The sequence below is a fragment of the Dermacentor silvarum genome, chromosome 6, assembly GCF_013339745.2.
Source record: "Dermacentor silvarum isolate Dsil-2018 chromosome 6, BIME_Dsil_1.4, whole genome shotgun sequence".
Lineage (NCBI taxonomy): Eukaryota > Metazoa > Arthropoda > Arachnida > Ixodida > Ixodidae > Dermacentor > Dermacentor silvarum.
The window spans coordinates 34,819,939-34,847,146 of NC_051159.1; the positions used below are offsets into that span (position 1 = coordinate 34,819,939).

The window sequence follows — 27,208 nt, forward strand, 5'->3', positions numbered from 1 at the left end:
ACAAACAAATACGCCGCACTTGGTCACGAGGCAACAGCCCGCGCTAGCCTCTAATCGTCGTGGTCGTCTTCACACTGCTCGCCTCTTCGTCATCGTAAATATTGATCCGTAGCACTATTAAAGGCGCCGTCCCGGAGCGACTAAAGGCCGGACTCGGAAGCAGTGTAGTAGGCCTTGAGCCGACTGACGTGCACGACATTACTGGATGCCAGAGTGGAGGGAGAGGTCGAACTGACAGGAGCAATTTCGTACGTCAATGGCGTCACCTGGCGCAGCACGTGGTAGGAGCTTCTCTGAAAGTCCGACGTGACGACAGGGCGACCCAGGAGCACGAGCGCACCAGGCGAAAACTGTACGTCACGGTGGTGGGCGTTGTATAGGCGCTGCTGAGTGGTTTGCGAGGCCGTCAGTCGAGTACGGACAAGCTGGCATGCATGGTCGGCGAGGGCGATAGCGTCGCGCGCATACTTGCTTGATGAAGTCGCAGCAGGAGGAAGTGCAGTATCAAGGTGCAAGGCAGGTTCGCGACCGTACAGTAGATAAAATGGAGAAAATCCGGCGGTGTCGTGCCGGGAAGAATTATCCGCAAATGTGACGTCCCAGTCGTGGTGGTCCTTGGAAACGTACATGGACAGCACATCTGTGAGGGTATACGGTTTAACCGCTCCGTCAATCCATTGGTTTGAGGATGGTATGAGGTGGTCAGCTTGTGTTGAGTGGAGCAGGAACGCACAATGTCGGCGATAACTTCGACCACGGTCAGTAAGCAGCTGTCTCTGGGCGCCATGAAGCAAGATATTGTCACGCAAGAGAAAGTCTGCGACGTCAGTGGCGGAACTGGTCGGGAGAGCCCGCGTGATAGCGTATCGGGTGGCGTGATCAGTCGCAACTACTACCCATTTGTTCCCAGAGGCTGAAGTGGGAAAGGGGCCGAGGAGGTACAGTATACAAGTATATTCACATACAAATACGCCGCACTTGGCCAAGAGGCAACAGCCCGCGATAGCCTCTAATCGTTGTCGTCGTCTTCACACTGCTTGCCTCTTTGTCATCGTAAATACTGGATGGATACTGGTCCGTAGCAATATATTTACACTTTCAATTACCCTGTTTGCTAACTTTCGTGACCTCTTCATTCATCACGTGTCTACGCTTTTCAGGTACAGATACTTGTGCACTTTAGCCGCCCATTTATTTTGATCCATGTTTATCAGTCTTTCTTCAAAACTAATTTTGATCTGCACTTCTCAGCCTTCAAATGAGGCCCTACCCATGCCACCCTGCACTGCCTCAATTGTGGTTTTTCCGTGGGCTCCCAAAGCCAACCGGCCTACCGATCTTTCGTTAACTTCCAACCCCGACAAGATATCCGTTTTATTGCGATAGCAATTATACAGACACTCCAGGCATATTTTTGCCGTCGTCGTGATGTTCCGTATAAAATCCAAAAACGATAACACGTCGCCGCGCGCCGTATGCTGTACGAGCATATGTGCGAGTGAAAGCGCGCGACGGGAGCCGACAATAACGGCTCAATCTGGCGCGCGCAAGGGATGTAAGCTGACAGGAAACGTGCCGTTCTCCGTCGCGCGAAAGGCCGCGGGTGAAGGGAGGGGGGCGGCGTTGTTTTCCGGCAGCAACTGCGCATTTCGCGACCGCGCGCAAGGGGAACCGATGATCGCGGCTCAATCTGGCGCTTGCAGGGACGAAAGCGGGGAGGAGAAGCGGCGTTGTACTCCCGCACCAACTGCGTACTTTGCGCAGTGCGCAGTCGCGTGCACGGTATCTTGATAGCGATCTGCAGACGGCTCATACCTTTGTGCCTGCTGTGCTCTCGCCGCTCAGTTTACGTTGAAGCGATAGACAGCACGAAGGTCACCTCGGTCGCTGCTACCGCACTTCCTCACGCCAGCATTTTGGCAGCGAGTGACCGCGGTCATCGAATGTGAAGTGTCCATGCTTGCCTGTGCGCGCTGACACCATGCTTGTTAATTTAGTTAGTAAGCGAATGTTTCCAAGTTTGTACGGCCGATAAAACTACTATCCTTACTTCGTACAGCTGTCTACTAATTTGCTATCACAATCGATGCTTCGCCATTCGGGCGAAACTTGCGACAAATTTTTTTAAGCACAGAATGCATATTCGAACGTTAGCGCTGGCATCATTACTCATTTCCAGATTCCACGCACCACCTCTTATTTATTGTAGCCCCAAAGTGCTCCATGTTTCATAATTGCTGCATTCCGCTTCCCCTTTATTTTCAGATTACCTTGGTGGGTGCTTGAGTAAGTCTTTCCTTCGTTTATGCATACGCCGAAGTATTTTGCTTGACAGCAGGTATGACTTGCTGTTGAACTGACACCACGTAATTACTCGTCTCTTAATTACAAATCATAATTCCCTATTTCCCTGTGCTAGTTAATGCCTAAATTCCTCGCTGGGTTGCCACACATATTCGCGAGTGTCTGTAAAACAACACACCGCAGATACTTTGGGCGATGCTATGGCCTCCGAAATAGGGCGGCACGCTGATACGATCTCGGAGGCCGTGTCGATACCGGATGATGACGGGCTAGATGGTTCGGATTCATGATTAAAGTGTGCAGCACGACTGGACGAAGCCAGAGAAAGACGATGACGCACACAAGCGCCGTGTGTGCCAATAACTTCGTTCATATGAATTGCATTATTTTTTCCATACAAAGACTCGTGAGGTGATGCGCGTCTTAAACCTTAATTAGTTGATTTAAAGTTGACCGTGATTATAATTACCTTCACGTGTTTCCTCTACTTCAACCCTTTCCTCCTGGTTCTCCTTCTCAAAATTTCCATTTTGAAGGCACCGTATGCACCCTCCTAGGCATGGGCATAATGCTCGCTCCATACTAGACTCTCGCTAATGCGACCACGGTTAATTCGCCTTTCTAACGAATTTGAACGCACTGGAAAGTCACTGCTAGAAACCATACATTTCTATGGAAGAAAAAATCATTTAGTTCGAACACAAAAGCATGTCGCTTCGGTTAATTCGACCCCAACTTGGGCCCCTCATGTCTGCAGCGGTTACTAAGCCCTTGAAAATACACACTAAAGTGATGATGATGACTTGCGGTGTGCCCTGGGCTATGTTTCTTTCAAGGATCTTGTCAACGCTGGCGATAGTGTTCAGAACTCTGTGGGCCACTGACAGACGACGACACATAGTTATTGTGATCTGTATTGAAGTAGCCTGTTGACAACATAACACTTCATGGTATAAAATAAATTTGAATCTGTTCAGTTTGCCACCATTATTTCAAGCTTTTGGATAATTCGACCGAAGAGTCGAATTAACAGGAGCTGACTGTGTTGTGAATACCCAAATGAGTCAACCGAAAGACGACCACTGGAGATTACATTCACTTCACACCTGGACACTGCACTGAACGTCAATGCAAGAGAATCCAAGTATTCTCATGATACCATGCTGAACTTTCAAGAACTCGCACACCGACCCACATAAGCTGAATTAAAAGTGGTTTATTCAGGAACATGAGCCAACTGATTTCAAATTTTATCTTAAAAGTATGTGGCATGTAATCAAGTAAAACTGTGTCTTCACTGTGGCAAATACAACTTTCCAAACAAAGTATGATTACATCCTATTTAGTGTGGACACGTTAAATGTTACCAATCGATCTTGCAAAATAAACAAGATGGGCACTGCCTCCACTTTAAGCATCAGTGCTGCTGGCACCTTTGAATCGGTGATAGTGAAACACACGAAGACGTGAATGCCTCCTTTGAAAACAACAACAGCAACAGAAAGCAGGCAACATTCTGCAAAAGGGCGTTGCTCGTCAAGAGTTGAACACTGGAACAGCACATACAGCTTCACAACATGGATTTCTCTACCAGTGTCACAAATATTTTTTTTTTCTCAACTGTACAGGTTTTCTCGCTGGGTGGCTCAATTTAGCCTAAACGAGACTTCCAGGGATTCACATATATAAACAGCTGAGGATGGTACAGCTGTCGATTTCGCCACCCCCTTCATTTTCTCTTTTTATTTCACAAGAAACTGCGTATCATCTTGCCAACGATAGTATACACAAATCACTCACTGTGCAAAAAGCGTGTAAGAATAAAAAAAAAAAGTGCGAACAATATCAACATTTTTATGTGCATTGCTGCTCGTTAACACTGCAATAGTGGCAATGTCGACGAGAAACAACACTTTGCGGTACTTGAAGAAAAAACAAAACAATGAAACATCGTTAATACCACACTATTAAAAGCTGTACTACAATTGCAAAAAAGAAAAACGAAAAGAAGTTTTTTCTTACATACATATCAGCCTAGCATTTACATATACAAAATTATTGCAGGCACTATATAAAAACGTTGTGCAAACGCCCCTTGTCCAGCACAATCCATTGACTGCTGACTTGAACCGGTTCGACGACTGCTAACTAAAATGCCATGCGACAATCATCTCCACAGAAAAAAGTAAAAAGAAAAATGTACAAGGGCTGGGAACACCAAACAGATGAAAGAAGAAAATAAAAAGCAGAGAGAGACTTCGTAAAGCAGGTGTAGCAAGGAGTAAAAGACGCCAAATTGACGACAAGAACCACACATGCCAGCTTAAATGCCGTAACTCTTTTCTTGCCTCGTCTCCTTAAAAATCATACAATGGTCATCATAGAACTCTCGCACCTCATCCCTTCAGCACCACGCGACACCAAATGTAGAGGAAATGTTTCCAACCATATGGCAGCCAGCCAAATCAATCAATGCACTTCAAGTTGTCAGACCACAGGAAAAGTTTCTTGGAGCCGGGATAGTGTAACGTTTCTATAAATGTTATTCCTTTTCATGTTTGGTCAGCGGTCGGGGCGGTCATGAAGGGAGGAAAGGATCAGAAGTGAGCATTGCGCAGCACAATTGAAATTAAGAGAGTCAACCCAACATGTGATCATGTCGTGGTAAGCTTTAGTGCCTTCCTATCGTCCCGTTATATCCACGCTCAGTGCACGCTCTGCCAATAGGTACGAAAGCTATGTGTGGCTGCCGCAATCGCATGTTACAACTAAGATGCTAAATGTATACATTGCAATAAACGACTGAAGTTCGACAAGCATATAGAGATAAAACGTGCACAGAACGGCAGGCGAAGGACCCGAATGTGTGCGCCGAGAACCAAGACACCTGTGCCAAGTTCGCTAAGCAGGGTCACGTGTTGGGCTGATTTTTTGAGAGAGAAAAGGCAAAGGGGATGATCTCTTCATGAAAAGTTGGCTAGCGAATGCTGGCTGCGTGATGAAATGTTCCTTTGTGGTTGATTTTCTTCGCACCGCAGGAGCAGTGCTTTGCCCACATTATGACCAGATAGGCCCGTTGTGAACGGTGGATAATAATAATAATAAAAAAAAAGATCTAGCAAAAGGAGCCTGTGACAATATAAGAATTCAGCACAAGCTCCACCTATAAAACTGCACTGCACCCGCTCTGTGTGTCACCGCGCTCCAAGAAATAGTTCCCAAGGAAAGCCGACATTGAAATGAAACAAGTTGCCATGGAAACTAACAAATGTAATTGGCCGGTGCAGCTATACCAATTCTCCAAGTTGGACAGTGGTGCATCTACCACTGCATCCTCAAGTTGTCACACTATTCTTCCAGCAAGATTTGCGAGTGCTGCCATATTTAGCAGATTTTGCGCTATACTATCTAGTGGATTTCAGGCTTGGTTGGGGGCAAAATTTACTTTCAGTGGATTCTTTTTTAGTAGACACTGACTGGAATTTTCCTTGTGGTTTCGCAACACATTTAACTAATTCTGTGTTTTCACAGGAATCCACTCGCAACACTGATCTATGCAGCGCCCATTCGTTGACAGCGTAGACGTTACAACATGTCTGTTCATATAACTTCCTGTGCACTTTGTGGTGACACAAAACTGACGTGGTACCTTAAGAATTCATCCTTCTCAGATGTACCTTTCGCCACATTACCATCAGTAACCGACAGGTGCGCTACCAAAATGTCTGCTTATTATTGTCCTTACTTCTTGGAAGTCTCCTTAGTGGATCTTAAGCAAATTTGCAAGACGTATAGCAGTTCTCGGAAAGTTGTTTTAGCAGAATCCCCCTCCCCCCCCAAAAATGGCAACACTGCATTTTACCCAAGAAACCTGTCAGCCTGAAGAAGACTGAATTGCCAACCGGACGCTCACACAAACACGACAAACTGACGGAACCTGCTACAACAGCAACTACAAAATCATGCGAGATTGCTCCTAGGCCACATTTTTTTAGAATCAAGAAAATGTGCATGCTCATGTGCAGGTATGGCTAGCTGTGGGCAAATGTTCTGGCCGCCATGTCCAAAGTGCTCTGAAAGCTAGTTTTTACAACCTCTTTAGGACAGTGCAAGTAGTGAAATTGCAATTTTCTGCAAGTGTGTGGGGTCCACAAGTTCACTTGAATTGTTCGATATGGTAAACACCCTTTCTCTGACGTTTTTTCACAGCTTGTAGTGTTAACAAAGCCAGATCCCCCCTGACCCACTTTTTTTTCTCTTCCCCACAGTTTGTACTATCCTAATACTTTTGAGAACTGCTAGCATAAACATTAAAATTCAGCCAAACGTGTAGCACAGCTGCAGGTTTGGGACTGTGCTCTTTTCAATGACAATATTCAACAAAACCAGAGAACTTTGCCACACGGACAGAGGCGCGGGTACATTTGAACTGATCATTAAGGTGCGTGAAAGAACGCGAGGACACAGGCAGAAACTTCTCCTGTTCGCTTGTTTTAACCCATGTTGGCTGCTGAAGTTTAACAACCCAAATTGACACAGGTCCTTGAGAGAAGCTTGGGTGCAGAATTCTCGACTAATATTAAACACACAAGGTTCTTAAAGACCAACTGCAACAAAGTTTTTTGCCTCATAAAAGGCCTAAATTCAGATAGTGTAGATAAAGAACAGCCTCAAAGTGACATTTTACATTTGAAAAATGATGAGTGGATGCACCCGCGAAATGCTCACAAAATCACACAAGTTGGTGTTCTTGATTTTGGGGGGGGGGGTGAAGGAAGGCTGCCATTACCAGCTTGTCTGAAGTCACGCACGACTCAGATCACACGACTCTTCGGCATGAACTCACAGATTAGGCGCTGCCTGCGGCTGCCCACTGAAAAATCTCCAAGGCAACACGCTGAAACTTGCATCATAGCCATTAACTACCAGGTGCATGCGTCGTCTGCTTAGGCACAATTAAAAGGCTGCTTATAAGGTAACTTGGAAATTACTAGCTCTATATCTTTGCCTAGATTGCTTTTAATAGCTTATGTATGTACTACTCGTTTATTACCAATTTAGCCAGTGAAATTACATTGCAGTTGGCCTTTGAACATGTACAACATGTACTCAAAGCATGGTGCATGAGCATTGTTGCCTTCCACCACAAGCAGAACGTGGCCGCCAAGGCTGGCAATCAAACCTGTGACTTCAGCGCATAATGCCATAGCGAATGAACCACCGCAGCCATTTTCTCTGCCTGTGTCATAATCTTCATTCACACGCTCATTAATCGATCATCAGTGCAATACAAATGAACTAGCCAAGCATCGTATGATCAGGTACACCTGTAAAATGCTACCGATTGAGACCAATAAACTTTAGCACATTTGCTAAACAGGCCACCCAACGCGTGTGCAAGGCGTGTGAAACAAAACAATGTCTTGTGCACATGCCTTGTAGGCTTAGTTGAAAGCACCAGTTTTGTTGTACGGTTAGGTACAGATGCAACACACTCGGGAAGCAGATGACCAAGGCACATCGATTCCTTGCGGTACAATAGCTGAATGGGACTTGATCAAGTGATCTTTATATTGCTCTTTTTTCCATGTTTCTTTTTTACCTGCACTATCATAATATTCTTGTTAAGAGTATTTATGTATGATGACTGTCACATAATTACGAGCTCATTCGTTCTCAAATTTTGGACAGAGGTGGCATTTAATGGACTACTTAATGCAATGTCTAAATGCCACCCACATTTGCCTGTTTCGTTTGGGATAAATTACAAGTATGAGCCATTCACAATGTGGAACTAAAAATTCTGGGGTTTTACGTGCCAAAACTACAATATGATCATAACGATGAGCAACACTAGAACAAGGTGAGAGCAGGAGCCAACGTTTCAACAAGTGGAACAAGTGGACTTGTCTTCTTCAAGGTTTCCATCTCCCACATTCCCCGTGTTTTCCCAATATGATCATAAGGCACACCGCAGCAGGGCACTCCAGAATTATTTTGACCACCAGGGGACCTTTAACGTGCATTCTAAACATCAGTACATGAGAATTTTTGCATTTTGCTCCCATCAAAATGCAGCCCCTGCGGCTAGGATAGAACCCGCGCCCACAATGTGGGATTGAAGATGTAATCATCTTAGTGAAGAGAAAAAAAAAAAAAGAAAAAAAAAATCGCTGGTGCCCTTTGTCACTGTTATGGCAAACAAAACACAGCATAAGTATCTCCGAACAGTGACATACGGCACTAAGCCATGAAAATCTGCCCCTTTTCTTCCAACATTGCTGCAGATGCGTAATTCTGGCTTCTTGAGCGCGAAACAGGCAATCACTGCACCTGAACATAACACTAGACAAAATTCACCATTAATGAGCAAAATTTGAGTACTAATAAAAAAAAAAAAACATCTATACCTGTTTCCCTAACTTATGAAACATATAATGCAAGCATATTTTCTTTGTTAATAAATGAAAAGTTGGAGAGTTTTGTGGTGTCTACTTATATTGTGACTTTGCATCTTTTCTTGTTCTGTCTATTGTTTTTCTTTTTCTCATTGCTGCTTTGAAATAATAGAGCGCTAGCAATTTGCCCAAATTAACATTTTCGTCCACTACTTTGCCTTGGTCCCGAGTGCTTCGCACCTGTACCTTATGAGCAACTAATTAGCCAGCCAGGTAGTGCTGCGTCACCCCATGACGAAGTGGCGTTCACTCCATATAACACAAAGCACTAATAAAGTTTGACACAAATTATACAGTCAGTATTTCAGCAAATGGATAAACTCGGGTCGGAAAACTCGACTTCCCTATTACCATGTTAAGTGTAGTGCATAATAAAATAACTTGTGCTTTCCATAGAGAGAAGCATGTGCATAAGTTTACCTCATTGTCTGATGCCTCCCAAAATACAGCCTCGTCTTATATTATGAAGCTCATCAACGGCACTGGCAGAGACACATTGCCCCCCGCTTCTGCACACTCGCACACTTTTCCAAACTACAAAAGTGGTTAACATTTCTAATGGCATGAAAATAACCTTTTTGTCTAGTTTTTTGGCCAAACACTGCATGCCAACTTTGTCATCTAGAAGGTATGAAAGTCTGCTCATAATAAAGCTTGCACTACGTTCCAAGGTAATTTCAACTACTGAAAAAAAAAAAAAAAGAACCCTTAAAAGATGCAGAAGATATCCTTTCTCCACCTCCCCAGAGAAATTTACAGAAGTGCCAACTGTATCACCACAACATTACACTTGTGCCAAGGGAACAAGATTTATATGGATAGAATTACTTTTGACACTGAATTCTAGGGGTGTGTGAATAGTGGTTTTTGAGACCGAATCGAATACGAATCAAATAGTACCAGAAGCTAATCAAATCAAATCGAATATCGAATAGATTTTGAATAATGAAGAGCCATCATCACAATTAATTTAAACGATGTTCTCATCCCAGTATTCTTAAGGTTAGCAAGTTTCTGTCATTACGCATTACATTATGAAGCGTTGCTAATGAAAAGCACAAATGGAACATTAGAAGCAAACAAGTAGTTCCTTCGCATGCACAGGGCTCTTCAAGTAGTGCGGACGATCGCTGTACATCCTGCATAGTATGGCTACCTAATTGTTGCAGCCCACTCTACTACGCAAGTTCTCATGTTTTATATCTATACTATGTCCACGGGGTGATAATTTACCATACTTTTGCTCCAATTTTGGTTTTATGTAGGCGCAGTTGCGTTCTGAAATATTCAAAAAAGTATTCGAAAAAAATATTTCCATTTACGAATAGTGACTATTCGATTTGAAGACTGAATCGAATCGGATACTATTTGATTCGTTATTCAAAAGTTTCAAATATTCGCACGCCTATACTAAATTCAGAGTTTAGCTGCAAGCTGTGCACCTGAAGTTGCTTTTCGCCCTCTAAAAACATCCATTTAAGGTGCCAAATTATTCTATCAAAAATTTAGTTTTGGCACATTTCTTGCATTCTTGGCATCGTCAAGAGCATACAGCACCGTAACAGATTAACCCAACTGAACTTTTTCGGTAAACTTCGGCGCATCCACAAATGTTGACTCCCATGCCATAATTCTAGCAAAATACTCGAGGTATGTTGTAGCGAGAAACGCTGTAGTGGGGGGGCTATGGATTAATTGCAATCACCTGGGACTCTTTAACATGCACCTAAATATAAGTACACAGGCAGACCTTCTGCATTTCGCCCCATCAGAATGCACTCGCTGCAGCCAAGAGATGAACGTGCCTGCAATCTTGTGCTTGGTGACTAAATGGGCCAAGTGAAAACAACATAAAGGCTAAAATCGTCCGATAAAATTGACTTGTTAGCATTTCCCAAAATCCTATGACTGAATGACTAACTCTAATGTATTCCAACATGTCCCTGGGACTATGAAAAACCTGGTTCACTTGCAGTGAACTACTGTGGTGATGATCATGCACAAAATGTAGCTGACAGATGCATCTAAAACTTTTATATACTACCATAACTTTTCTGTCAAATCTTTCACCCACTTTAGTGGGAATTGAACAAAAGGCTCGCACCTAATGAAACCTCACATATGACGGTTCTTCTGACTTGGACAAGGTTCTTGGATGCGAAAGCCAGCCAGTAAAACCTGACTATTATTCTCTAGGCAAAAGTCAGCACAATACCCCACAAATCTTGTTCCACTGGCACAAGTGATCCACAAACACTTTTCATGGCTACTAATATTTCTTCTTACGCTCGTTTTCAGTACCCCACTTACAGGTTATCACTAGGGAAGGTGTAAGTAAACCTCATCAATTCAAACTACCGATTGTTTTGGGTGACATGGAGCACATCCTAATGCCATAAGAACCATTTCCGCTAATGCGTAAAACATTCTGCTACGACATCCCATGCACGTGCTAAGCACGTAGCAGGGGATTTCACTTCTGCTCCTCGCATTGTCAAAACCAACGCACCACTCGTCCCATCGTGACCAACCTTCTACAGACTACTAGAGAGTTTTTTACACCTCTGAAACGACACGCCAAACATCAACTTGGTCACTCATGCTAGTGAACAAAGAGAACACTTTACAATAAGGTGAGGGAGCTCTGAACAGAAACAAACGTCAAAGGTGGGATTACTATAGTACCAGGGTCAAAAGTACAAACACTAACATATCAGATTCGTAAAAGAGAAGATATAAAAAGAAAGAGGTCAAAAGCTACGCTCTTTTAAAATCTGTGCGCCCTCAAAAAATGAAGATACACACGTACAATATATATATATTACAAACAGGTGACGTTTTCTGCCTACTCAACAGGAGCCTTCTGCAAACACTTCCGTCTGCTTTGCCTTCCGCCACAATATAACACAACTGCGATAAAACAACAGTGCTTCGCAAGTGCGAAAGAGAGAAAAAAAAATCAGAGTAATTAAAACAACAGGGAAACGATTGAGCTGAGAGACCCGCAGGTTAGAGCACCTGCCACTGGCAGCCACAAGTTTTGTTTTCGTCGTAAGTGACCGTAAAACCGAAAATTCGTTTCCTCGATCATTCTCACTGCGACTCAATTACCGAGGTGGCAGGCGCCGATGAAGCTTCGTTTCATTCATTGCTATTCCGTGTTGTAAAGGGACACTAAAGGCCAGTTTTAAGTGAAGCTCAAAATTAAAGCCAAAGTCGCGAAATCACTAATCTGTTGCTGATCTCTCACAGGTTGGCGACAGATGAGGCCCCAAGGTGCCAGAAGAGCGTTTTTTATACAGACAGTTGAACTTTCATAAGCAGGAAACTGGCATCGACATAGAACAGGAGTGGAAATGATCGCCTCAAAAATCAAATTGCTGCGTTTAACGTCTCAAAGTAACGCTAGGACTGTGAAGGACATCCTAGTACGAGATTCCAGATTAATTTTGACTAACTGGGTTCTTTAACGTGCACCTGAACTTAAGCACACCAGCATTTTTTTATTCCACCCACAACGGAGCGGGGCTTTGGCGGTGATGCCGTCGTCGGTGATGAGCTATGAACAGCCAGCAATGCGTGGCTAGATGCCGAGGTGGGTAGAGTCAGTGAAGCATGCAGGAACATACGTTTGATATAACCGGGAGTATAGAAGTACGTTTGTATATAATGAAGCATTTGAAAAAGCTTAGGTAGACTTTGGGCAGTGTCAAAACAGACCCTAATAGGACTACTGAAGGGTGTCAGAACTCCCTTATACAGTTGTATGAATTGCTCGGACTGGCATTTACAGTTAAACCTGCTTATAAGGAACCTCCTTATAATGAATTCCTGGATATAACGAAGTTTTTCTATTCTCCGCCGTTACTCCTAAAAGCACATGTATTTGAGACCTCTACGTAATGAAGTGGCAGCGGGAGACCCTCTCGAAATAAGGAATTTTCCCCACCGACAACCTAGAGATTTCGCCCCAAATTTTGTCATTTTTGCGCGAGCAGCAACCAGAAGCACCTTCTCCGCTGCGACGGAATGCGAAGCGGCGGCGTAGCGCTTGGCGCGCTCGAATTCACGGCGACTGTGAGGCGGGCCTGCATCCCTCGACCCGGCGATCTTGCCGCCGTGGGCGTGATCTTTCCCCCTCCCTTCATTTAAACCTGATCCCGCCGCTTGCTGCAGCTGGCCTAGCCTGCCAAGCCGGCACTCTCCTTTTCTGGTTGATGTTGCCGGAAAAAAAAAAGTTTTTTTTTTTCAGCGCGCTGGCAGCGCCACTCTCTGGTTACTACGCAAGTCTCTGCGCTACACTTTATTAACCTGACACTATACGACACTATGACGCCATCATGTCGCTTGCTCTTCGTTTCCGACGCCTCGCGCTTGTGCGAAATGACACGCGTCCACGCATCCAGTACCTGGTGTGAAATTCCAAGGACGAGTGCTTGGAAAACGAAAAACGAGTGCGCGTTACAATCGAGGGCGCGTTAGAATCGAATAAATACGGTAAGCGTTTCTTTTCCGAATTTTCATGCCGAACCTGCATATAACGAAATCCTCTTTATAACGAAGTTTTTCGGGAATTTGCAAATTCGTTATATCCAGGTTTAACTGTATATGCGAAAGTGTTTTAACGCGATAGCGTTAAGGGCCCCGTGTAGCAGAAAATCCGGCGTCAGCTTCAGCGTTAAGCATTGGCGTCTGGCGGAAATAATCCTGCCGAACCTCTTCATCCCGAACCACCCCGACCACACGGGCCCTCCACGTGGCGCAAGGCGTTAGTGAACAAAAATTAAATTTCTCAAAGTAAGATCCGTCACAAAAATCATAAAGTACGACTTAACCACAACCTGCAGGCGTGATAGCGTCGGATTGTAATTTGAATATACGAGAAAAAAGCCTGATAAGTAGCCAGGAATCATTGAATGCTATTGCGTTTCACTCTTAAAGGCGAAGCTTAAGCGCCCTCCAATTCTGATGGTGTTTCGCTGTACTTTGGTTCTAGGCAACATTGAGGGGAATGTTGAAAACCGAGCCTTTCTAAATTTTGGACACGCTGCGCACCTCGAGGCAACAGTAAAAATTAATAAAAGAATAAAGAAAGGTCATAGGGCCTTCACATTTTGATATAAGACGGCTTAAATTGCTCCCGTAAAAATGTCTTCCCAGCAATGCATTTGTGTTTAAGTGAAGCCAACTTTAAGGGGATCAGTGTAACTTGGTCTTTGTAAGTTGGCTTTCCCACGTTGTGTGTTGCAGTGAAGCCCACTCAAAGAAAAATGTGATGCGAATGGAGCCCGATAACGCTATCGCGTTCCAATCTTAAAGGCGAAGCTTAAGCGTCTTTTTACGGGACTGCGGAGCCTCCTTATCTGCGAGCTCCCAACTAGGAGTAGGCAGTAGTGGCATTACCTCCAAGACTGCTGGTGCAGCTACCTAATGGACTTTATATTAGTTGCAAATGATTTAAATAGCAGAAGAGGTCTGTGGCCCTTTCTTTCTTGATCTTTCCTGCAACTAAGTCACTTCTTGGCGTGAAACGAATGTTGTAAGGTTTCTAGAGAGCTAATCTAACCCTTTAGCTTGATTCTGCCTTCACTGTCCCTTTAACCATCAGGCCACAGTTAGGACCCCATGGACACCTGCCACAGCTCGGTCCACAAGCTACGAAGGTCGCAGCCATAGAGTTTCTTGGTTACCTCAGAGGGAAAAGTGGCACTGCAGTGATGCTGTGTCCATGAGAATGAATGGAAGCGCGGCCTTCGAATTAACGTCTTTTGCAGAAAGCCAAGACACCTTGAAGATGCGTCTGAGCAGCATATGTGGCCCCTGTTACAATAATTTGTTCAGTCTTTACTAAAGCCACATAAAGATGCTATTTTTGTGCTACCATTAATACAACTGTCACTAAAGCATGGGCACTCACACCTACATTTACAGTTATATTCAATGTGAGCACTACCACTGGCAAATTAATTAATTTTAAGGAAAGACGAGAAGGCAGCACTCAATGTGTGCCAGTTTCAATAACACATGCTTCTATCTTCCTTTTTTTAATTGTATCTGAGAAAACATTATTGCACCATGTAGAAGAGAGAAGCAAGAATTCAAGCAGGCTTTGTTAGAGCAGCCAAGTTCAAGACAAGCCATACCTTTCCTATGCCGGCATTCCCTTGGTTTCACAGTGCCCTTTCAGAAACTCGCATAGACAGCGATGCCAGATTTCCCTCTAGGTAGTGTTTAAATAAGCTCTGTGGAAATCCACCAGGTTGAGCCAAGTTTCGTAAACAATTGCCATCCACATGACAGTAGAAGGCTGCAAAGGGGCCTTCTTGAAAAGCATGATTAACATTTGAATAAAAGTTCATCCTGGCCTAGCTAGTATCGTATTGAGAAACTCTATGGTCACGGCCAACAAAAAGGTCACACCCCTGTCAACCTCTGGTGCACAAGAATACTTAGCAAAAAAGATGAGCAGTGGCTGCCAGCAGCATCAACCACCCTGTGGGAAGCTCAGTTCTTAAAAAGAAGGTACCTCACTGCCCACTCAGGTCATCTCATCATCCTCGTTCTCAGCAGTGAAGTCCAACTCCTTAGCAAACTTCGAGAACTCATCACAGTCCTTGAGGTCTTCTAGGGTAGACTGCAGCTCGGCATCAAAGTCATCATTGTCCTCAAACTTCATGGCTGGCTCGTTCTCCAGGGTGCTGTTCCAATCCGATGCTAAGAAGACGTCGTCCTGCTGGGCCAATGTCTCGGTGCCGGTGTAGGTCAACGGGTCGGCAGCTGCGGCTGACTGCTGGGGAAAGTTGAAGCACTGACTCATGCTGGGCGTAGCCGGATAGGACTTGGAGAAGCTGTCGACCGCGCCGCTCGAACCGTGAGGCTCCATCTCCTCCTGGAGTAGCAACATCTGGTGCACGGGCACCGAGCGGCTGCGATTGGCCGAAGGTGCACCACTGGCCAGCGTGGCGTTCTTGAAGTACTCCTGTATCTCGTGTGCCAGGGGGTCACTGCTGGTCATGCTCAGTCTCTGGGGCAGGACGGGTCCCGAGGCATGGCGCTGCCGTGCAGATGATGAGGTCGGCGGCCAAATTAGAGGGGCGGTGGTGATGCTTTCCTTGAGGCTGACCATCCAGCTGGGGCTCGATGGCGGTTGGCCCATGCCAGAGTCGGTGTCACTGGGCACCAGGCTGCTGCAGTCATTGAGCGAGGGAGCTGGAGGCGGGCACGACACCAGTGGCGACAGAGGGGCCGACTGAGGAGAAGGCGGTGGCACGCTTGATGCAGAGTTGTGGCGCGAACGCAGCAACGTGGGCGTCTCGCCGACAGCCGGAAATGAGAAGCCCGAGGTCTGCGTGGCACTCTCTCCCACCATGGGGGAGAGTGGAGCACTGCGTGGCGACACGAGCTGGGAGGATGGGCCGCCTGGGCCCGAGCTGTGGCGAGCACGCCCAGGGAGCACCGTGTTGTAGCCGTTGGTGAACGTGACTGCCTTGCCAGGGTTGTAGCTGGTGTTGTGACGCACGCGACCGGCCGTCACCGGGGTGCTCTGTGGCGAAACGAAAGGAGAGCCAGACACTGACGAAACACCAGAGTCCACTGCCTGGAAGGGCGTCTGTCGAGGTGTGCCACTGTAGCCGCTCTGGCCGGAACTGTGCCGCGACCTCGTCCATGGAACAGGCGTGCCTCTCGGTGAAACAAATGGGCTGCTTGTGGCGCTTGGTGGCTGTGAGGATGTACCCACCGCCACCGATACCATGTCTGTGCTAGTGGCCATCACGGGAGAAGAGAGGGAAGGCAGGAGGCTGTCGGGGTGGGGAGTCGTCTGAGGCGAGATGGGTGTGAAGAAGCGCCCCCGGCTGCTGGGGCTGCAAGGAACAGGCGCAATGGACACATGGCCGGCCCCGATCAGAACTTGGTCCAACGACGCCTGGATGCTCGGATCACACACATGGTGTCCCGCGTCTGCAACAGGGTCTTTCAATTTCACGAGTCCGTCAAGTGAAATGGCACTAAGGTCGTCCTGTTGCTGCAGTCCGGCGCTTTTGGAGAGTAAGTTTGTCCAGGCACTTGTTTTCCAGTGAACTGTCGACGAGGATGCACTGTTTTGAGGCACAGTGACCTGCTTGAGCGTTGTTCCATTCTTCAGGTTATCGAACTGTCCCAAGAGAAGCGTGGGGTCTATACTACACTCTAAGCCTGCGCTCTGCTTACCAGTGTTTAGCAGTTTAGTGACGTCTTTCCGCTGGTACGAGCTAGGGAGGTTCCTCTCCAGCAGCATTCGCAACTGAGAAAGCTGGGCAGTTTTGTGCTCTGCGCAATGAGCCTTGGTCACCTCGCTCATTGTCTGTGCCGTAACTTCGTTAGTCACTGTCCCTTGTGAGAGTTCATCCTTGGAGGCAAACCTCTCCAGAACCGAGGTGTCATACGAGGTGTTGCCATAATACTCGTTCAGTGCCTCTTTCTCCAGGTGGCCCACGCACATTTCCTCCTTGATGGATCCTTGGTTAGGCAACAGAAGGTCCAGGCTGGCTGATTCCAACTTGGGCGTCCTAGTGCCATCATCGGTGTGCCGTCTCTTGCAGAGCAGAGCCTCTCCGTCCTCCGAGTGCCTCTTCATGGTTCCTGCCGACACCTCGGTGCTGGCTTTGGCATCCCAGTCTGAGCTGCTGTTCACTCGATCCCTGGGCACCTGGAGCACTGTCTGCGAGGCTATGCTGCTGAGCTTGTTGCCGCATGACGTTCCGGCGGCCTCAGCGACCGGGTCCGCACAGACGACAACAGGCGACTGCGACGAGGGAACCACCTCAGCCGTGGGCGTAGTGAGGCCGCCTTCTCGGCTGAAATGCACGACCACCGCCGTACTCCGGCACGTGGTTGGCTTAGGCTGGATCTTCTTGTACTTGCAACCCGGGGCCGTGGCGACCATGGCGCTGGTGCCCGTAGTGTCCTGAGAGCCAAGCTGCAGGCTCTGCACGGTGGGGACAAATATGATGTTGTTCCCCGGCGTGGCAGAGGTTTGCAACTTGAGTTCTGCGGGCTCTTCCTTCAGCCTCCGTGCCACGTCTCCGTCGGAGGAGACCAGGGACGGTGAGGCCTGGTCCCGTTTGCCCTGTGGTGTGGCGGCCAGCACTCGTCTCTGCTGGGAGGAACGGCCTTCGGTCGGCGTGCTGCACTGTGAAGACTGGGCTGAGTGGGAGCGCTGCTCGGTGAGCTTACGCTTCTGGTCGCCCAGCCTCTTCTTCTCTTGGAGCTTGCGCTGCAACTGCTGCTGCGCCTCTCGCCGTTTGCCGGGGGCTCGAGGCGTGCTGCTGGCTTGGCTTCCTGCAAGTCGAAAAGCAGCTATAACACCGTCACACTGCTCGCTCCTCCACGACTTGGAAGACACAAACTGGCTTTACCAACTCTTATGCCCTCTAATGTCAAAGTACAAAGTATAAATCAAATGCTCGTAATGCAAATGCACATTTTGGTGGACAAGAGGAGTCTAGTAAGGGCAAACCACGATGAAAAAAAAAAAGAAAAAGAGGGGTAGGGGTACAGCAGCACATTTAAATATAAAATTTTATTTTTCAGTATCTAGACATGCTCAAGTATTAGTTTTCTGGTGTTTGGCTTTACCTTAGTGAGTAACAGGGTGTCACAGCTATAATGTGTCAGGTTTAAAAAACGAATTTTAAAAAGAGAAAGAAAGAAAAAAAATAAGACAGCAATGCCTTCTATGCGAATGAAGGCAACTGTAGGTTGCTAGGCTAGCAGAAACCTGAATAAACATCCAATATTCTTTGTATTGTTCATAATTATTTTTTAAATAATGATTTACAAACTTTTTATTTAATCCCTTTATAACAGGTAAGCCAACACTATGTTTTAGAACCCATTTCAAAACAAATTTCTGTGCTATCTCTTGCGTGACTCTTTTTCCCCATATACAAAAAAAATCGGGGTAGCTTGCACTAGTGGTGCAAGGCTAAAGACACAGCGTAGCTGAAAGGTTTCTAGCTGGTCCTGGCTATACGAAGTGATGCTAAGTTATGCAAAGTGTATAAGCATTTCCTCGTGGTCCATCGCATCGGGGAACGCCTCGCGAAGCACTTGCAGTCCGAGCACTCGTAGGGGAAGTGGGGCGAAAGCTATGCACAGTGTACGGATGGCACACAGCAGACGACATGCTGGGATGACGTCACGGCGCATGCGCAGTAGAGCGCAGCTGGTGCGAGCTCGGCTGTCACGGACACCACGAGCATACGGCTCTAATGTGAGGAAACGGAGAAGTGCGGAATTTGCCACGTAAGGCCAACGAGAACACAATCATGCATGTGGCAGCTATCTCGAAGAAATTTGACTGGTCATATTTATGAACGAAATGGTCCATTACATGGCAGAGTTAATTCGTCCACCGCATGGCTGAGAGCAGTGCTACTGTGCCGTAGAAGCGGGATGTCAGGTTTATATTTTGCAGGCTTTCCTTTGTTCGTGGAAAAAAGAGCCACGCAGAGAGCGCATACCATAAACTAGTGAAATTGATGTTTTTGAATGCGTTCTATGAGGCATAGTACAGTGTAGACAGCATATAACGTAAGTCACCGGACTCGCGAATATAAGCGGTACCACACTATAATCAGTACCACACTATATAATCGGTACCACACTATAAGCGGTACCACACTATAAGCGGTACCGCACTATAACCAAAAAAAGTATTTTATTGCGATAATGGACACTACAGGTGCATTTCTGCTGTCGCTGTCACCGTGCTCTAGGTTCCGTATTTGCTTACTAAATAAGTTAACCAGCACGGTGTCACGCGCGCACAAGCAAACATGAGCACATCTCGCTTGTTGACCGCGGAGACGAACTATCAAAACGCTCGAGTAACGAAGCGTGGCGAGTGAATTGACCTTTGTGCTATCATGCCTCTCGCTTCAACGCGACCTACAAGCAGCAATAACACGGCACGAGGCGGACTTTCCCCGTCGCAGATTGCTTTCAAGATAGGACCAAGGCGATTGTATCGCCGAAGTGGATCGTCGCCTATTACGTCCTGCTTCGGTCCACTGAAACCGTGCCGCATTGATTTGCTGGCGAAAATCCTCTCCTTCTGTTTGCGCCAGTCCCGAACACCTGACACATGATCACTTTCCTTTTAAATGCGACATCATGATGAACTCGGTACTTCATGCCGATAGAGCAGACGCAGAGAACGTGAAGACAGACGGTACACTATTGCCTAAGCACGTGTACTGCAGCACATGGAGGGAGCTACGGTAGCTAGGCTCAAGAGTAGCTATAGCTTGACGCGCATGCGAGGCGGCCATATTGAAATGCCGACGGCTATATGGTAACGCAGATTTAAGGTCGTACTCGATTTTAACGCGTACACAAGTTTTGGACCTGTTTTATCGGAAAAAAGTGCGCGTTAGATTCGAGTAAATATGGTATTTGTGGCTTGAGGGGAGCGTTTGCCATCTAGGTTGACTGCCAAATTTCCAGGCAGCTTCACTGTAACCGATATTTCGTGTCCCGCAACTGCACTATAAGCGATACGCGTATACATAGAGTACTATGGGAAAATTAACGGGAGTCTGAAAAGACTGGGAGTCTGAAAAGACCGTATTGTATATCCGGTCCTGCACTATAAGTGGTTACATTATAAGTGGTCTATATTGTACTGACATATCTAAAATTAGAAACAGGTATTGACACATAGTAATATCAGCCCTGTGGAAAATGGAGTGCTGATAAGTGTTATCTAGAATATTAGTGCATTTCACCACAGATATTAAGGACGAATTTCTCGAAACTCGTGCTAAGCATGTGATTTCTGCTAAATGAATGTCTTGTCTTCAATTCTGCAATTAGGACATGTGCTCAAAAGTGATTGCTTACAAATCTCAACAGCAAATGTTTTAAAATTAGCTGACATCCCTCGGCAATTTGTCTTGCAAGTAATATCCGCCCTTTTAAGTAATCCAGCTGATTTGACAGAATTACACTATCTAGCATAGGAGCCTTTAACAAGTCTGTTTCCGTTAAAATACATAACCTGGCATATGTGGCCTGCCTATCACCAATAAACCTAGATGCATGCCAGTGCAATTTTGTTTCCTTCCATTGTTGTTTTCTTATACGCTGTCTGCATTTTACCGCAATAACTGTCAAGTGCCGCCACCTCCACTGTTTTTCAGTACTCTTAACTAGGAGCGATGGAGAAGACTGGTCACCATGATTTCATGTCCACTCCAAGAAAAAGGCCTCCCCTTACAATCTCTAGTGACCTCTCTGTCAGGTGATTCCACAGTGTGTCCACAAACTTCCTAACCTCATCAGATCACCCAATCCCCAACTGCGTCATGTCTGCATTTACCTTCCTTTGACACCCAGTCTGCTAATCTTATGGATCACTGCTTATCGTTTGTTTCAATAAAATGTCTACACAGTAGGAAAAAAAAAACTAGAGAAAAGTATGTTCCAAAGTCACTAAAAAATGTCGCAGTTTTGCCCAAAAGGCACTGATAGAGATAGCAAAGTATTTGACTATTAAACAAAGTAAGGTTTGTAGTTTTGGGGGCACTGTAAATTGCAGTAAACATCCATGTACTAACTGACGTGTGGTGTAACGCGCTTAAAGACACATAAACATAGCTAACTGGATGACTGAGAGCACTTGCAGTCATAAGGCTGCCATAATAAGGAGCGCTGGGAGTGGTAAGCGTGCACGCTCGTCCCAAAGCGAATGTTCCGCGCTGTCCGTCGCTTCAACAATTGAACCATGCTGCATATTCAAAACTCGGCAAATCACGCCACGCAATGAAGCCGCCAGCTTTCTCAGCTCGCACCACCCGCGCACACAATCTCCAATACAAGGTCCCGCGAGCAGCGTATGTGCGCTCAGCCATGCACGCTCATTCATGTGTGTGGAAAGATGGTGCGCATCAAAACAGACTAGTTCGCCGTTGGCCTGGCATCCGCGGAAGATCACGTGACCACAGCTTGTTGTGCGGCCTGAGCCAAGGTCGCTGGCCGAGGGGGCCGTACAATGTCGCCAATGAAAGTCATTGCCGCCAGTCTAAACTTGAAGGCAACGTCTATGCACTTTCTCTTTGGGCTGTGGTTGACAACCGCGAGTACGTTCAGCTTTTCCTCAGGGATTCCTGAAGGCACAAGTGCTTCGTTTTAAAGGTGTTTGGCTGTACTACTTGGTACAGGCATTCCAAATTTGGCTAGAATGACGAAAAAATTGTGAAAGTGTCGACACTACACCCCCACTACTGTTGTGGGGTTGTTGCAATGCTTGTTTTAAACAGCATCATCTGATCCACATAGCAGCTTTTGAAGAGGAGGAGGAGGAAGATGAGAGGAGTATGCATGAAACAGAGAATTAAACTGAAGATGAGCTGATGCGCTATCTTTTCTGAAGGCTCTGTCGGCCTCCCACGACAGAGCTTGCCCCTTCTAAAGAAGCCTCTTGTCTTTTTGAGAGGGGTTTGGCACAAATAGAAGATGAGACAGGGCTGAGGTGACACACGCACGCCTGCCCGCGCACACACACACACGCACAGGCATACCTTTGTCAGTGGAGAGGGCCTTGGCCGAGAGCACGGTGACGGCGGCCACCGAGCGGGCGTCCACAAACGTGCTGTCCACCAGGTGCCGTGCGAGGTGGCGCACGGTGGGGAACTTGTGCGAGAGCACCTTCTCGGCCCACTCCCGTACCAGCAGCCATGAGGCCTGGCTCAGCTCTTCCCGCTCCTCCTCCGATCCGTCCTGTGGAAACTCCTGTGCAGAGGATGCAAGGGCCCACTCATCAGTGTGACGGTAGCTCACGTCAAAAGCACACCATGGGATTGAACTAAAGCATTGCCTACTAATACTAATAGAGGATACTATTTTTTTATTTATGCATTTATTTATTTATTTATACATGCTGTTGCAGCCGTTGGGGAAATATTACATATCAGTTGCAGACAAAGATCAGTTAACGTCAGTAAATGAACATCTCCAGGCCAAGCATTGTACAACATTCCTTAGCACTAAAACACACACACACACACACACACACACACACGCACGCACGCACGCACGCACGCACGCGCGCACACACACACACACACACACACACACACACACACACACACACACACACACACACGCGCGGGGTGATCATTTTTAAGTTCTGTGAATTTTTACGAATCGCCTGTGGCAGATAGCATAATTTGTGTCCTTGAGCTGGATTATTCGAAGAGGCGGACAATTACTAGCACAAGAAATTGAAACAAACGTTCAACTGATTAGCAAAAATTCCCTAATCAACTTCTCAATTAAATACTCTACGGCATACATTGCCAAAGATGTGTGCAATACACTTCGAATGGAACTACGCCATGCGCGCTGTGAAACGAGAAGGTGAAAATGCTTATTGCAATAGGGTTGGCAGCGAGAGCTGTGAATGCGGTATGTGATGACCCACGAGGAAGTTTGACAATACCGAAATAGGAAACTAAATGCACACTGGCATTTACACGTGACATAGGCGGGCGAGTGCTGCAGGGAAGCTGCTACGGTGGCTACAGGGAAGCTGCTGCGGTGAGTGGCTACTGTTCCCGACCGCACCTGCCTTGTGCCTTTTCTTGTTTACATGGGATCTGGTGGCCGGAAAACATATCGTACAATCGTAGTTTGGCAACGTACTGAACGCTAGAAAAAAAAAAATTAAATTATGGGGTTTTAGGTGCCAAAACCATGATCCGATTATGAGGCACGCCGTAGTGGGGGACTGCGGAAATTTGGACCACCTGAGGTTCTTTAACGTGCACCTAAATCTAAGTACACGGGTATTTTTTCATTTCGCTCCCATAGAAATGCGGCCGCCGTGGCCAGGATTCGATCCCGCAACCTCGTGTTCAGCAGCCCAACACCATAGCCACTGAGCGACCACGGCGGGTACTGAACGCTAGTGCCAAAAGATTGTCTTTTCAGGGAATGTATCAAACGGTAAAAAAGGAGCGTAACTGTATTGGGTGATATCCTTCTGTTCACGACTGCGAACGTTGGAGTCGGGAAACCGTTATTAACAGAATCGCATCAACAAGGTTGTTCTACTGTAAATGGTTCGAAGTCAACGCTTCTGCACGTTGTACACGTGCCTTTATTGTCCTGTGCATTCAAAGTGGATCACTGACCTCTTTTAGAGCAATGCACCAAATAGCAATTTGATTATGAACATGATTGTGTTCTTTCAAATAACAATGTTTGATATCAATTAAAATTTTAATTAAATGCAAGCAAATAACATAAAGGTGATCCAACAGAAGTGGCAAAATTCAAGTATTATTAATGCACAGACAGTAGCATAATTTTATTGCCAGAAGAGCTGAACTTTCCACCGACAGGTGGCACATAAGTTGTTTTAGTAGTCCATAAAATGGCACATAGCGCTGCCTGCTGGCGACAAATATTGTTACTCCGGCAATACATTGTGCTTAAAAAATATAGAAAATATTATCTCATGTCTTTCTGAGCATTTCTGTGAAAACTACATTGTGCTACTGTCTATACATTCTAGATGATCGAAGCTTTACTTCTGTTATTCTTATATCACCCTGTACTTTAAATAAGATGTTAACATTACTTGCCTTGGTCAGCGAGTCTTCACTTGCTGACAGGTCTGGCAGTGTAGGCGATTTCATTTCACACTTTTTACGAAGCCCACTGTAACAGTACCTGCAAAGACAGAAAATGTTGAGATATTGAATACAAATTGTTCATATAAGCCTATTCGTGTTCTTCTTCTTCTTTCTGGGGTTTTACGTGCCAAAACCAGTTCTAATTATGAGGTACGCCATAGTGGAGGGCTCCGGATTAATTTTGACCACCTGATGCCTATCAGTGTTTCAATTGAAGCAGATTTTCCACCAGATTTAGTTACCTTTGGTATTGTTTTTATTTATTGAGCATTTTGAGACGTACAGTACAGATAATATACAGCAGTCTCAGGGAATGCGACTAATGGCAAAAGTTTGCCTGACTAGACCGCAATACCCTTAAACAGATGCGGAACTCCCTTAGGGGGGATGCAACGCACAACAACGAGGTATAATATAGTTAAAAGAAGAAACAAGTATACAAGTGCTAATAAAGCTTCACATACAAGTGATTTCAAGTGTTACACCAATTACAAGCATAATTTTTTTTTGAAATGTACCATAAACAATCGTAACACACACTCATATGTAGGGCATACGTAAAACATCCAACCAAACACACCATTAGTACTCTTTTAAAGGCACAAGCGGACCAATCAGAGGCTAATTCAAGAAGTATTAAATAATTTGTTTAATAAAGAAGAAATTTGGAAGGCTAACGTCTGAGTACTGTAGTTTGTACGTGCACGTGGGGTTACAATTAATTTTGGCTAAGACAATAATTAGTCTCTATGAGATAGTAAGTGCTGTCGAAGTGTTGGCAGTTCATCAGTCTAAGTTGAAAAGCTTCAACAGCAAACCTGTACTTGAATAGAACTTTTATGGGAAGTATGTTAAGTTTGACTAAGTATGGTGTAGTGTGTTCAAGGAATGGCAAATTACAAGTGGACCATATGGCTCTTTACTGGAGCCTTACCAGTAGTTCCAGATTAGTTTTTAAGAGGTCCCCCCTACAGGAAAACAACATAAGCGAGAGTGAATTAGAGTATAAGGTAGCTGCTTTTTTATGCATGTTGCAGTAAAATTACGGATCATGTCCATTACCTCATTTAATTTTCGAAAACCTTTGCGAATGGCTTTTATATGAACGAACCAGGTTAAGCTTTCATGAAACCAAATTCCTCAAAATTTTGTTGACGTTGTAATGTTAGAGGATCTTTCGAGGACTAGAAGAGCTTAATAACTCCACACAGCCGAGCGAACCCAGTAAGCTTTCCTGAGGAGACCCTTGTACAGAGCTTGCTAAAGCAGCATCACTTAGACAGCAAAGTCCCTTTAAGCTCGAAGTCATGATGTAAGGTTGCAGGCCTATTTTCATAATGCAACATGTGTAGTGACGGAGCATGATAGCCATCAGTGCCGCCACTCACTTACGAGCCAAGTGGCTAAGAAGCGAGCAAACAAGTTCGAGTTTCAATGCCATCAAAAATCACAGCAAAGAGCTCAAATAAGTTTTGCAGGAACCTGCAAGGTGAGATACTACGTTTCAGATAAGAAGCTGCAACTTGCCTAACTGCAGTGGATTACTATGGAAAGAAAACGATGACGGCAGGCGACAATTACAAGTGAAGACACAGACCCACACAGTTGTGTTTGTTTGCGTGTCTTCACGTGCAGCTGTGTCACAGTTCGTGCCGAATACCTGCAGTCATGGATTACAGATACTAACTAGCCCAAACCAGTACCACATATAGTTGAAAAGAGAACGGTGCAGTTAAAGCTAAATTTGTCTTCATTTGTGGACTAAACTTGGGACTGTCGCCTGATGTGCGACTTTCTGAGCGTGTCTGGCACCGACACGGGAAACGCTAACAACATAGAGGAAAAAAGCGAAGAAGCGTCACAGTGACACACTAGTGGCAATGCTATGAGAATTTCCACATGGTTAATAAAATATGCAGTTAAAATACTTGCCGAGAGTTGCCCCTTGTGCCGAGCCTGCGTGGTCTCACCGACGGAAACACGTGTTTCATCACCTTGCCAAAGTCAGCAGCGCAGAGTGGCTCAATCTTGTTCTTCTCAAAGAAACTCCTGCACGACAAAATCAGATATGGTAAAAGCAGGTGAATTGGAATTCCACAGAGATGTCCTGACAGTTAAAATTAAAACTCCAAATGCACAAAAGTCAAAAGAGAAACAGCTGTCCACCGTTGATGAATGACAGCACATGTTCACGAAACAGCCATAGTGAAGCAGCAGCACGAAGGTGAAACAGCAGCTTTATCTTTACATGGTTTCTTTGGCACGATAAGTTGTCAAATAACTCACTGGTGCCCCATACACCAGATGTCATCCGTTACTTCTCAGAAAGCGTAGTCAGCTTATTCTCGCACATGATGGCAGGCGGAATAACCTTAAACCATCTTCAAATCTGACAGGGTGCATGTAGATGTGCCAGACAAACCATTCTTTGACAACATAAGATCACGCAGAAAGGAAAAAAATTCCAGCAGACACCATCTCACAATGAATGTCAACGTTACTGCGATTAGCACTGAAACAATGTACTAGTGTCACACTGTATTGCTACTGCCGAAATGGGTCACGTATGATGCGTGTACGCTGCCGGACAGAGTCTTCTTCCTCTTCGAGCTCCCGCTGCTGCTTGTGGCAGTGGTCAGTTTGGCCTATGTACACTTAGTACAGCGGAGCAGAATCTCGTAGATTACTTCTGGGGCAATAACAATTAACTGCATTAGCATCGGCAGTCCCCTTCTTCCTCTTCGAGTTCCTTGCCGACGCAAACAA

General features: G+C 45.8%; 1 protein-coding gene across 3 annotated transcripts in view; it reads right to left on the reverse strand.

Annotated features, from left to right (window-relative positions):
• Positions 1-3,503: 3,503 nt before the first annotated feature.
• The window catches only part of LOC119455419 (uncharacterized), a 42,588-nt gene continuing 18,883 nt past the window's right edge, over positions 3,504-27,208 (reverse strand). The window contains exons 5-9 of one of the 3 annotated variants that reach the window (XM_049668759.1): positions 26,375-26,491; positions 24,392-24,479; positions 22,325-22,535; positions 15,289-18,080; positions 3,504-9,443 (exon numbers count right to left, since the gene is read on the reverse strand). In XM_049668759.1, the coding sequence (XP_049524716.1) occupies positions 15,301-18,080; positions 22,325-22,535; positions 24,392-24,479; positions 26,375-26,491 (3,196 nt within the window). In that variant the 3' untranslated portion in view covers positions 3,504-9,443; positions 15,289-15,300. Of the gene's footprint in view, positions 18,081-22,324; positions 22,536-24,391; positions 24,480-26,374; positions 26,492-27,208 lie in introns of all 3 variants that reach the window. The other 2 variants (XM_049668758.1, XM_037716826.2) reach the window with 2 other exon arrangements.